This window comes from Hyperoodon ampullatus (assembly GCF_949752795.1).
Source record: "Hyperoodon ampullatus genome assembly, chromosome: 14".
In the NCBI taxonomy this organism is placed as follows: Eukaryota; Metazoa; Chordata; class Mammalia; order Artiodactyla; family Ziphiidae; genus Hyperoodon; species Hyperoodon ampullatus.
Window position 1 is genome coordinate 74,104,471 of NC_136927.1, and position 13,233 is coordinate 74,117,703.

General features: G+C 55.3%; 1 protein-coding gene across 3 annotated transcripts in view; it reads left to right on the top strand.

Moving 5' to 3' along the window:
• SLC12A5 (solute carrier family 12 member 5) overlaps positions 1-8,569 on the top strand; it is a gene marked incomplete at both ends in the record, with an annotated part of 35,016 nt that extends 26,447 nt beyond the window's left edge. For 2 of the 3 annotated variants that reach the window (XM_079719976.1, XM_079719978.1), the window contains 10 exons: positions 887-1,055; positions 3,455-3,650; positions 4,481-4,650; positions 5,079-5,210; positions 6,110-6,217; positions 7,087-7,209; positions 7,302-7,501; positions 7,845-7,859; positions 8,134-8,267; positions 8,478-8,569. In XM_079719976.1, the coding sequence (XP_079576102.1) occupies positions 887-1,055; positions 3,455-3,650; positions 4,481-4,650; positions 5,079-5,210; positions 6,110-6,217; positions 7,087-7,209; positions 7,302-7,501; positions 7,845-7,859; positions 8,134-8,267; positions 8,478-8,569 (1,339 nt within the window). The remainder of the gene's footprint in view (positions 1-886; positions 1,056-3,454; positions 3,651-4,480; positions 4,651-5,078; positions 5,211-6,109; positions 6,218-7,086; positions 7,210-7,301; positions 7,502-7,844; positions 7,860-8,133; positions 8,268-8,477) is intronic. The other variant, XM_079719977.1, reaches the window with a different exon arrangement.
• Between the last annotated feature and the right edge of the window lie 4,664 nt (positions 8,570-13,233).

Genomic DNA, 13,233 nt, shown 5'->3' on the forward strand with positions numbered 1-13,233 from the left:
TCATCGCGGTGTGCGGGCCTCTCACTATCGCGGCCTCTCTTGTTGCGGAGCACGGGCTCCAGACGCGCAGGCTCAGTAATTGTGGCGCACGGGCCCAGTTGCTCCGCGGCATGTGGGATCTTCCCAGACCAGGGCTCGAACCCGTGTCCCCAGCATTGGCAGGCATATTCTCAACCACTGCACCACCAGGGAAGCCCCCCAGGGTGCTTTCTAACTGATTGCTCTGCAAGGCCAATCCCTCCTTCTTCTCCCTCAGGTTCGTTTTGCTAAGAGTAAGGCCTGGAACTCTGAACTATGCCTAGGACATCGTTGGCTTGTCCTTGCTGATGTCTACTAAACTGGGCTTCCAGAGACCGGGGCTTTGCATAATTTGTCTGTGAATCCTCAAATGCTTAGCACAGGGTCTAGCCCAGAGTAGGTGTTTAGAGAATGCTATTAAATTGATGGGTGGCTGGCTGGCGGCAGTGGCTAAATGAATAAGGAAATGAACAGATAAATCAATGGGTAGATGGCTGAATGTGTATGTGTATGGAAAGGTGGTTGGGTGAATAGGTCAATGTGTGAATGGATGGCGGTGGAAGGATGTGTAGGTAGATTAACATGGATATGAGTGGATACCTGAAGGATAAAATGGGTGGGGGGGTGGATGGATACATGGGTGGGTGAGGTAGATGCATAGATGTGTGGGAGATGGTTGGATGGCTTGATACTCAAGGAAATGGATGGATGGATGTGTAGGTGGATGGGTGGGTGGTGGGTGTATAGGTGGGTAGGAGTATGGAGGTCGGGTGGTTAGTGAACTCACCAGTGTATGGTGTATGGGTGTATGAGTTTATGGTGGTTGGGTAGGTGGTGGATGGATCATGTGACCTCGCACCCTCTTCAGGCCACAGCTGCTGGTGTTGGTGCGTGTGGACCAAGACCAGAACGTGGTACATCCACAGCTGCTCTCGCTGACCTCCCAGCTCAAGGCAGGGAAGGGCCTGACCATTGTGGGCTCTGTCCTTGAGGGCACCTTTCTGGACAACCATCCCCAGGCCCAGCGGGCGGAGGAAGTAAGTAGAGGCCCTGGTGGGGAGGGCGGAAGGATGCAGCACTCAGGAAGACAGTCCTTGCTCCTTTCCACTTTCCCTCCTACCACCTTTGCCCTCAGCTGGGGCTCAGGCTTTTATGTCCTCTTCCTTAGAAGAGGAGTCCAAGGGCTCAGCAAGTGAGTTCCTTAGAATCCAACTCGCAGAACCAAAGACGACCAGAGCCGGAAGTGCCCATTTTATGGATAAGGAAACTGAGGCTTTGAGAAGTCAGGTCATTTGTTTAAGGACAGAAAACGGACACTCACATTAGAACTGCTAGACCCCTACTCCACCTGCTGAAGCATAAATCTTTTAAAACGTTTTCACATAGGTGGACTCTTCTGGTCCCCACACCAAGTGGAGTTGGCAGGGTGAATATCCCTGTTTGGCCCAGGGAGAAACAGAGGCCTAGAGAGGGAAAGCAGCTTGCTGGAAGTCACAAAGGTGGCTGGAAGCATAGTCAGGGTTTGAACCCGGGTCCCTACTCTGGGTCACCCGCTCTTGTTCCCATCCCCTGGTCCATGTCCACAGAACAGTGTACACAGCCAGTGTGGGCTGGGGCAGCTGGGCTCTGCATTAAGCATCATTAACAGGTGTCTGGTGGGTGACAGAGGAAGTGGGTTCTGTCTGCGATTTAGGTCTCTCTCCCCTCGGGGCCATGGCTAGAAGTGGAGAGAGGAAAGGGGGCCTGAGGGAGGTGAGATGAGGTGGGGAGGGGCACCCGTAATGGCTTGCGACAGTTGCTGTTTCGGCCTCACTGGGCCGTTCACACTGATCCGTCAGGGCCCAGGGCTGGAGGCCTCCACTGGTCCGTTTAATTCAACATGCAGTGGCTGCAAATGTGCTGTGTACCAGGCACCAGGCTAGGCCCCGGGGGACGTGGAGAGGTAGATGACCAAATCTCAGCCCTCAAGGTGGTCACAGGCTGGTGGGGAAGAGAGAACATACACAGAAGGCTCTCAAACCCGTCTGAGGTTAGACTGAATAACTGCAGAGCAACAGAATGTGCTGAGTGTTTAGGATCTCTCAGGCTGTATATACTAAGCTCTACTCACATCATGTTATGTCATCCACCCTCTTCCTGGACGAGGTAGCTGTCACGATGCCCATTTGACTGATGAGAAATCTGAGGCTCATAGAGGGAGGTGATTTGCCCAACATTGCTCTGCAGTTATTAACTCCAACGTAGCACCTGTCAACCTCAGGTGGGCTTGAGGGCCCTCTGTGTATGTTCTATCTTCCCTACCAGCCTGTGACCAGCTTGAGGGCTGGGGTTTGGTCTTGTGCCTCTCCATCTCCCCTGGGGCCTGGCCCGGTGCACAGTGCATTCTCAGCCACTGCATGCTGAATTAAACAGGCGGGGGCAGAGATAGAAATAGGAGCCTTTTTTTTTTCCTCTTTCTTTTTTATTTTTGGCTGCGTTGGGTCTTTGTTGCTGTGCGCGGGCTTTCTCTGGTTGCGGCGAGCAGGGGCTACTCTTCGTTGCGGTGTGTGGGCCTCTCATTGCGGTGGCTTCTCTTGTTGCGGAGCACGGGCTCCAGGCACACGGGCTTCAGTAGTTGTGGCACGCGGGCTCAGTAGTTACGGCTCATGGGCTCTAGAGCGCAGGCTCAGTAGTTGTGGCGCACGGGCTTAGTTGCTCCGCGCCGTGTGGGATCTTCCCGGACCAGGGCTTGAACCCATGTCCCCTGCATTGGCAGGGGGATTCTTAACCACTGCGCCACCAGGGAAGCCCAGGAGCCCTTTCTGTTTGACATCAGAGGCTTGGTTAAGAGTGTGAAGGATGGAGTCAGACCCCTGGACTTGAACCTCTACAGTAACATCCATTATCTGTAATGGCCTGAAGCAAGTCTTAATTTCTCTGAGCCTCAATTTCCTTACTTATAAAATGAGAGTAATAAGAACACTTCCCTCATCGTGCAGATTGAATGTGCGTTTTAAATGCTTACCGTCATGCTAACTTTTAAAAACTGTTAAAACCAAATTGTCTGGCTATGCAGAGGGGCCCAGTTTCATCGTGGTTTGGGTGGACGGGTGGTGTCTGAGGAAGGTGATGGTTGAGCTGGGCCAGGCAGGGTGTCATGGACAACGGGGTCGGCTGGGGAGGGGCTCTGGGTGGTGGGTGAGAGCTTGCAGGGGGACTGTGTGAGCAACGGCAGGGCGGTGGAAAGCGTGGTGTCCCAACATGAAGAGCTCTGATTGAGCAGCGAGGAACGGGGGCCATAGGTGATGGGGTGCCAGAGGCCGACATGATCAGAGCTGAGCTTCAGGAATGGGGGGCTGATGGTGGGGAGAGATGGGGGCTAGGGAGGCTGCAAGGGGCTGGGCAGGGCTAGGGAGGCCTGAGGCTGGTCCTTTTCTGAGCCCTCCCCTCCCCGCAGTCCATCCGGCGCCTGATGGAGGCAGAGAAGGTGAAGGGCTTCTGCCAGGTAGTGATCTCCTCTAACCTGCGAGATGGCGTGTCCCACCTGATTCAGTCCGGGGGCCTCGGGGGGCTGCAGCACAACACCGTGCTCGTTGGCTGGCCCCGGAACTGGCGGCAGAAGGAAGACCATCAGACGTGGAGGAACTTCATTGGTAAAGCTGTGGGCTCGGGGTGGCAGAGGGCTGGGTGGGGGGCGTTTTCCTTCTTTGGGCCTGGGGACCATTTCCCAGGCGTAACCGGTATGGAGTCGGCATATGCAGGTGATGGCGTTCAAAGCCTCCCATGTGCCAGGCACTGTCCGGGGAGCCCGGGGACTCAGGTGTGGAGGAGACAGTCTTGGCTCCGGCAGGGTTCACAATCCTGGGAGGAAGACAGTGCAGGGAGCGGGAAGAGCTACAGCTTTGAAGTCGCTGAGGCCCGGGTCTGCATCTCCCCTCTGGCCCTTCCTCGCTGTGTGACTATTCACAAGTGCCTCACCCTCTCTGAGCATCAGATGCCTTGGTAGTAGTGGGTACTAAGTAATACAATAACTAACACTTACAGACTGTGTTCTGTGTGCCAGGCAAGTGGAGGCTTTCTCTCATTCTCTCAGCAGGCCCGTGAGGGCTAGGCATTGCTGTCTCCATTTTATTGGTGTGAAACTGAGGCGCATAGAGATTAAGGTCACGCAGCTGGTAAACCCTGAGGCGGCTTTATCGGTAGATCCTAGTTAGAAGGTGGTTGGGAGGATTAAGTGAGCCCTGCGTGGTCGAGTTCTTAATCAGAAAGGGCAGGTGTTGTTATCAACACTTGAACGGTGGGGAAACGGAGGCCCAGAGAGGCTTCCCCAAATTCAAACAAGCGATGAGGCCCAGGTAAGTGGGGGTTTTCTGACTCCTCAGCCCAAGGCCAAGGCGGGATGGGGTGGGGGTGGGGTGCTGGGTGCCAGAAGGGGACCAGGGTCACTGTTTTACCTTCTGGCCATCTCTCTGGTCTCCTCCAGAGCTGGTCCGGGAAACCACGGCCGGTCACCTGGCCCTGCTGGTCACCAAGAACGTTTCCATGTTTCCTGGTAACCCGGAGCGCTTCTCGGAGGGCAGCATCGACGTCTGGTGGATCGTGCACGACGGGGGCATGCTCATGCTGCTGCCATTCCTGCTGCGGCACCACAAGGTGCGCGTGCGCGTGCGTGAGCGAGCGTCCGCGTGTTTGCGTGCTCGTGCCCACATCCATGGGCGGGGTTTCTGGGCTCCGGAAGGGGCCAGCCTCCACGTGAGCTCCTGGGAAAAGGCTCCAATCCCCTCCTTAATTCTGAGGTGCTGGGAACTGAAGGTGTCTCCCCTTGCAGATGTCCTTGAATTATAAAGGAGAGCAACGTTTCAATGTTTAACTCAAGCGAGTGATGCTTTAATGAGGGGACCCTCATCTACGCAGAGGCGTGTTTGTAGGGAGTGGCCGCTGAGATAGAGGATTGGGGGGCTGCATGTATGTGTGGGAAGGTGCGTGGGAAGGGTGAGGGACAGGGTCCTGTCTACGTTCTGGCCCTGGGTCTTTGCACTGCATCTGGGCTGGACCCTTCTGGGTCCCCTTCACCCCTCCAGGTTTGGCGGAAGTGCAAGATGCGAATCTTCACTGTGGCCCAGATGGACGACAATAGCATCCAGATGAAGAAGGATTTGACCACATTTCTGTACCATTTACGTATCACCGCGGAGGTCGAAGTGGTGGAGATGGTGAGTCCCCAGGAGCCACCTCTGACGTTTTGGAATCCCTTCTGGACTCTTTCCCCTTGGCCCCAGAACCAAATGGGGAACCCCAACTCCCATCAGCTTGTGATGCTGGATCCCTTCCCTGCATCCACTTTTTAGCCTCTCACATATTCACCCGAGAGCCCATCCATCCATCCATCCATACACCCTTCTCTCCTTCATAAGAATAGCCACGTCTAATAATGCTTACTACATGTGAGGCACTGTACCATGCACTTTACGTATATTACTTCTCACAGCAATCAATGAAATAGATACAATTATCAGCATTTCCATTTTACAGATTAGGCAGTTGAGGCACAGAAAGGTTAAGTAATTTGCCCCGAACACACACTAAGTGGCAGGGCCAGGATTCAACCCCAAGCAGACTGGCTCTAGAGTCCATGCTCCTCGCACTTACATTCTACAGCCTCTTGTCTGTCCATTCCTCTCAGCTTATTTATCCGTTTACCCATCTCTCTGTGTATTCATTAATCCACCCACATATCCATTAATGTATTTATTCACTCACTCATCCATGTACATAATTCATTCAACTCTGTGTTCCTTTTTATATTTCTCCCCCCCCCTCCATTCACCCAGGTAATTAATCCACTCATTCATTAATTCATCCATTCATTCGCCCAGTCCTGTGCTTGGCTGAGGAGGGAATGAGCCGCATTGCCTTCAGAGAGCATCGCCCTCTGCTTTGTCCTTGCCTCCCACAACTGTTGATTAAACTAGGTCATTGGATAGGGAAACCCTAGGTTGTCAGAAAGAAGGGGGCCTGCCTCCCTCCCCTTGGCCTTGCGCCTAAGCTCAGAGCTCATACTTCCCCCTCCTTTCCCCTCCTCCACCCCATCCCCACCCCTGCCTGCCCGCAGCATGAGAGCGACATCTCGGCTTACACCTACGAGAAGACGTTGGTGATGGAGCAGCGTTCCCAGATCCTCAAGCAGATGCATTTAACCAAGAATGAGCGGGAGCGGGAGGTGAGGTTGCCCAGGGGATGGCCCACTCCTGGCCATTGGCACTGCCACCTTCTGGCACTGGGTTCCCCAGCAGCAGGGGTACACACAGCAGCTGCATCTCTCAAGCCTCCCAGCCAGGATGCAGAGGGGCTTTGGCATGCGTGACAGATCTTCCGCTCACTATGTGACTTCTGGGGCCCAAGGGAGAATAGTGGATGTTAAATATGTATGGATGATGATTCCGCAGGGGCGTGGGCTGCCAGTGTGGGGGACAAGGGATTATGTGATAGACCCTTAGAGAGTCTTAGAGAGTGGGTAACAGATGGATATTTCAGGATGCAGCTGATGATGAGAGTTGGGGGCAAACCTCCAACTGGGTTCTCAGGGGTAACAATGATGAGCTCTCATGGGCTATGGGTGTAAGATCTCCCCAGTGCGGGTAATGTGGGACCACTAGCCCTCTGGCATTTGAATGAAAGCCCCACCCCCAGGGAGTGGGGTCCTTGGGGGAACTGAGCTATGGTACCCTGGGGGTTGGGGACAGAAGAGATCTTGGAGGTGGGTGACAGTAAAATTGTAAGAAATGGCATGTGCTCTGACCAGTCAGAACTGGCACTGGACCATAGTGCTAAGGTAGAGCCCAGCTGGGCCAGGTGTTAACCCTTTGGTTGCTGGAGAGTGGAGAGGTCAGGAGTACTGGAGAGGGGTTGGAGTGGCCAGGTCAGTGGCGGCAATAGCTGTTTGATGTGGAGGCACTGCAATAGTTTAACAACTGGTAGGGGTCCCGAAAGTGCACATCCTGGCTGAACATCAGCTCTGGGGGTAGCTCTTTGCAGGGCATTGGGTAGTGATTTCCAGCAGAGCTGGCACCAACATGTGTCACTCCCTAGATCCAGAGTATCACAGATGAGTCTCGGGGCTCAATCCGGAGAAAGAATCCAGCCAACACTCGGCTCCGCCTCAACGTCCCAGAAGAGACAGCTGGTGACAGCGAGGAGAAGCCGGAAGAGGAGGTATGCAGCGGGGGTGGTTCGGCTCCAGCCAGTGGGAGCAGGAACTTTGGCCTCCAAAGGAGTCACATGCTGTCCCTTCTTTTATGCCTCAGGTGCAGCTGATCCATGACCAGAGTGCTCCCAGCTGCCCCAGCAGCTCACCGTCCCCGGGGGAGGAGCCCGCACGGGAGGGCGAGGCAGATCCAGAGAAAGTGCATCTCACGTGGACCAAGGACAAATCTGTGGCAGAGAAGAACAAGGGCCCCAGTCCTGTCTCCTCAGAGGGCATCAAGGACTTCTTCAACATGAAGCCGTACGGGCCTGGGGGCTAAGGGCTAGGGTCTGGGGTGAGCCTACAGGGTCCTTGCTCCCCATGGCAGAGCAAATGAGCAGAAGGGGTCCTGGCCTGGTAGTCGGAAGACCCAGCCCAGACCTTGTCTTGGTTTCCCCATCTGAGGACTCAGATTGGGCTTGATTGCTAAGGGTCAGAACTCCCAGGTGCAGGCAGTGGAAAGGCAAAGCCTGGGGGGCTGGGAGAGCGGGACCAGTTTGCGCACAGGGTGGTTGATGGTGGCTCAAGTAGTCCTCAGCTTCTCCTGCTTTTTCTGACCCCTCTCTTTTTCTTCCTCTCTTGGCTTCTCTTATGTTTCCTGAAGGGAGTGGGAGAACTTGTAAGTGCCTCAGAATTTTTAACTTCTCACGTAGGTTGGCCAGGGTCCCTCCTCTTCTCACTCCGCCATGAACCCTCAGTTCGTGCCCCTGACCTCTGGGGTCTCTGAATAGCCCAGCTTGGAGACGTCTAGGGTTGGTGGTCCCTAGCTTGCAAGGACTAGATCCCAGCAGCCCAGTGCTGGGGTGGGGGGGCTGGAAGGGCGACTGGATCCAACTCTCCCCTCTCCCAGCCTTACGCGCCCTCCTCCCTCCCTCCCTCCCTCCCGCCCTCAGGAACCAGTCCAACGTGCGGCGCATGCACACCGCTGTGCGGCTGAACGAGGTCATCGTCAAGAAATCCCGGGACGCCAAGCTTGTTTTGCTCAACATGCCTGGGCCTCCCCGCAACCGCAACGGTGACGAAAATTGTATCCTGGGCTTAAAATTGGGAGGAAGGGGGAGGTGGACTTCAGGGGACTTAGGTCCTGGCCCTGGGAAGGAAGAGTTGAGCCGGGTCTGCTTCGGAATCAGCACCGCGGACAGGGACGCGAACCCAGCGTTCCCCTGGCGCCCAACACGCACGACCCTAATTCCATCGGGAGGGAAGGGGACGGTCTTTCTCCTTGACGGGCGCTCAGACATGGAGTTCCTCGAGGTCCTCACCGAGCACCTGGACCGGGTGATGCTGGTCCGCGGCGGCGGCCGCGAGGTCATCACCATCTACTCCTGAGAGCCAGGACCTGCCACCCGGGCCCGAGCGCGTCCGGCCCGCGCGGCCCCGGAGCCCTCGCCGCGCCCCCCGCCGCTGTCACCGTTTACATACAGACCCTGTGCCCGCGCCCTGGCCCCGTTCCCCGCTGCCTGAAGCCCGGAGGCCACGTCGGTCGGGGCTGACTCGGAGAGGACCGCCCCGCGCGGAGACCAGAGCCCCGAGCGCCCCGTTGGCGCGTCGCCCTGTCGGCTCCGGCTGCCCTTTTTCTAAGCCCGGCCTCGCCCCGCCGGAGGAGACGCTGCAATAAAGGTCGGAGGAGGCGCAGAGAGGAGCGGAGCTGGGGCTTTGAGGACCCCCGGTAGTCCGCGCGGCCCTTTCCCTCTCTTCCCGCGCCCCGCCCCGTCCTCGCTCTGCACCCCTCCCCCGGCGGCCCGGAGGGCGCGGGGTGGGGAGGCTGCGCTCCGCCGTCTACGTCACGTGTCTTCGCGCGGCCGCAGGCGCCGGCCGGTCGAGCCTATACATAGTGTACAGGAGACATCGCGTGTATTTTTAACGTCCCCATATTTCTGTGACTAGAAGCGCAACGGACTTCTCTTCTCGCCACTGTCGAGCTCTCCCGCTGGGGGCACCCAGGGAAGGCGGAGGCCTCGGGAGGCTGGGTTTTCCTTGACGTCCGAGAGTTTGAGAGCAAGTGCTTTAGGCCCAGGCGGGAGTCGTGGTCCCTCGACACCCCCTCGACGTCTTCTCACCCTTTCCGCGCGCCCTTGGCTTCCGACCCTTCCCTCTAGTTCTTCTCGGAGACGAAGTGAGACAAGTGTCCAGCTTTTCCTGGATTAGCCTCCCAGCGGAGTGAGCTTCCACTGTGGCTGCAGAGACGGGCGCAGCCTCTTCTCATCGGCTCTTATGCAAGCTGGGGCCAGGATAGGGGAGGGGCGCTCCTCAAGGAAGAGAAACCGAGAGAGGCCCTCGCCCCACCGAGGAAGCCCCGCCCCGGTGCCTTCGCTGGGGGAGCAGGCGGCTCTCCTCAATCGGCTTGTCGCCTGCTCCCCCTATCCCATGGCTCTTCGCCAAAGACTGAAATCGGGGAGCTGGAGGGCATCCCTTCCCCTGGAGTTTCCTCCCTGGGACAGATGAGGGAGGCGGGGGCGGTTCTGGGTTGGGGGCCGGACCCACCGGGGAGGCCCCAGCGCTGTCCCTGATGTTCCCTCCTCTGTCTCCATCTGGCAGCTCTGGCCTCGGGGACCCAGCCGCCTTCTCCGCGTCCCGGGGCCCGGCCTCGCTGCCTCTAGCTGCGTCTCCCAGGCACCTGGGCGTGGGGGAGGGCTGGAGTCGCCATGTGCTTTGTTCTTAGCGCCTCTCCGCCCTCCTCCAACTAGGACCCAAGGCCTTTGGCTTCTCCAACACCAGTCCTTGGCGCTTCTGCTCCACCAGCCCGGCTGGAGGTGCCCTCTACCCTTAGGGAAACCGCATTGGCCGGGTTCCCTTCCCCCAGGGCACCTTACTAAGGGGGGCAGGCACTGCATGCTCGTTCCAGCGCCCTCTGGGACTGGGTACAGTACCTTCAGCCCCAGGGCCCTGAACTTTGCACCTAGTTAGTAGGCATCCTGCCCACCTCCCAGAGCTGAGGCTACTGGGTACTCCTGACCTCACCACCTCTTTTCCTTTGAGCCCAAGGCAGAGCTGGAGCTGGTGCCACCTAGACTGGGCCAGGTGTGGCTGGAGGTAGGTTTGGATGTCTGCCGGTTAGGCCAAGGCCCCTCTGAAATTTGATCAGGGGGCTGGATGGATTCTTCCGGGGGTAGTAATCACAAGTCGGAGGTATTAGACACCAGCACTCCCCACCCTCATCCTCCAAAGAACCTCCCTCTGACAGACGCAGCTGGGTCTAGCCTTCTGGGGGCCTGAGCACTCCTGGGCTGAAGCGGTGGGCTAGGCCGAAGGGAAAGGGGGTATATTAACATCAGTTAGGGAACCAAAGTTGCACTATCTGGGCCTAGACTGTCTGGTTGGCAAGAGCAGTTTCCGTTGATGAAAGCAGACATCCCACAACCAAACCCCGAGTTTTCTGTGCTACACGTGCAATATTTGTTATGAACGTTATCACACGTCACCCATCAAATTATCTTTATCATCATGTAGCTAGATGTTTCATGTCCATTCAAGTGACTTTTATCCTGAGTGCAATATTTCAATAGCTTTGTAGTGATAACTAGTGTTGCTTTTGTTTTAGACGATCTATGTGCAGGGCAATGCAATGAAGTTGAAAACCCTTGTAAATAGGAGAGGTTGCAAACCAAATCAAGAGTATTTATTTATTACTATTACTAGGCCTGCCTTTAACTTTCCGTGTGTTTCAGTATTCCGCATTCTGCCTCAGTATTGACCTTGTGTTCTCTGTGCCAATATGAAAAGGAGAGGGTTGGTTCTTTCCTTTGTTGTTGAATGCTCCCATTTAATGCTTTATAGCTTTTATGTATTAATTTTTTAGACTCCCGTCTGCACAAAATGCAATAAAAATAATTTTATTATACCCTTCACAGCCTGAGGTGTGCTGTCTAGACACTCTAGGGGGAAGAATTACTAGGTGGGAAGAGGGGTGTTAAAGGTGGCCCTCCAGGAGGACCCTAGACTCTTAATCAGAAACACTGACCACCACTCCAGGTGGGCTGCCTAGTGTACTGATAGTTCTGGGGCCCTGTACTAGAGGGACAAAGGCACTGGCAGCAGGGGCATTGCACCCACAACATCTCCTATGAGATGGTGAGCACTTCTAGGTCAGGCTCAGCTATGTCAGCATCTTGGTCCCTAATCCACTGGAGGCCTTGCGCCAGTCACTTCACCACACCCACTCCAGACTTCCCGATAGGGCTCTCTATTAAATGCTCTCCAGAGCTCCTACCTGTGACTCTGCTTCTGCCAACTCCTTGCATAATGGGCTGGACAGAGGGCGGCAAGTGAGACAAAATCAAAACAGAAGACTCCACTCTCCACTTGCCTTTGGCCAGAAATGGCCTCTTCACAAGTCCTGTTTTCCTTTCCTAGAATAAGAGGACAAGTCTCTGACAATGCAAGTCTGCCACAAACAAGGATGTTTACATAGCATTATAATTAACCAGCAGGCTTTTGCTCTGAACTGTACTAGCTGAGCTGCATAAGAAGAGAAGCTAGGGTTAAAAGAGGTTTTGAGGCCTGACTGCAGACTCATGGCAGACCGAAACCAGTCAGTGCTCTGTCAGGGAACCTCACCTTCAAACTCTGGGAAGGAATGCTCACAAAGAGGCCCTGCGGATATTCACACCCAAAAAAGACAACACAGCTTTCACTTTTTCGTTTTAATTAAAAAGTAATCATCTCATCTTATTAACAACACAAAAGTTCCAAAGAGGAAAAAAACACTATATAACACAAACAGGTCAGAACATAAAATGCTGCCATCTGGGGACCTTGAGTTTTTGAAACCACTGTTTACTCAGCCACTGGCAGGGACTCAGGTGAAGTCACTGCTCTCCCTCGTTTCTGCCAGGGGCCCCTTGAGACTGATCCACAAGGCTCTAATGAGCACCATCCCTAGGGAGAGGGCAGCTTCCTTTGTTTCCATGTAGAGCAGCAGCCAGAAGTCCTCCCTCTAGTATCTTCACTCTGGCTCAAAAGTTATAACAGCCTCCTGTATCAAGAACATGTCCAGCTACCAAAAGTCTGACATCAAAATGGTCCCTATCTCCTGCTGCTTAGAAAACAGAACAAGAGCCTGATTTTTGAGCCAAACGCTCAAAGCAATCACTGAAAAAAATGGGTGTTCACTGCCAGAGTCTAAAGTTGCCTTCTCAGAGCCGATTCCATGAAACTACCACTGGTGAGGGAGAGGCTAACAGAAATATTAGGGGGTAAGAGTGGCTGGGGCCCAGATTCACAGTTTGTGTTAAACTGCTGGTGACTGGAGCTGTGCAGTCCACGGGAGATCTTTCATTGAAATAAAAGCCAAAAAGAGAAAACCAAAAACCAACAACCCTGGGTCAGGCAGAAAAGCGGCCGGCTTGGCCACTCCTCAACAACTCCAGTAGCTGAGTAGCCAGCCGGCTTCTGAGTTCTCAAAAGCAGACCCCAGGGCTTCCCTGGTGGCGCAGTGGTTGGGAGTCCGCCTGCCGATGCAGGGGACGCGGGTTCGTGCCCCGGTCCAGGAGGATCCCACGTGCCGCGGAGCGGCTGGGCCCGTGAGCCATGGCTGCTGGGCCTGCGTGTCCGGAGCCTGTGCTCCGCAGCGGGAGAGACCACAGCAGTGAGAGGCCCGCATACCGCCAAAAAAAAAAAAAAAAAAAAAAAAAAAAAAGCAGACCCCACATTATGTGGGATGGGGTAAGAGGATACCGTGCCCACCAAGCCCAACCTGCTGCTCTGGAACCCTACACAGGAGCTGCAGGCAGGAGCTCGAGCTCTGGTGGGCCTGTGCGAGGCTGGACACCCGTGGTAGGTTCAGAATGAACAAAGGCAGTGGCTCTCAACAAGAAAATGCTACCCCAAGCTCACCCAGCTGGGGCTCGGCTGCTTCTTCCTCCCCGCCCCACGTCCAGCTGACAGAGAGACAACTGAAATACAAATGGAGCCCAGACACCTATACTGCCCATGACCCCAGAGATATTTACTTTCTACCAAAAAAACCCACAAAAAAACAAAAACAAAACCCC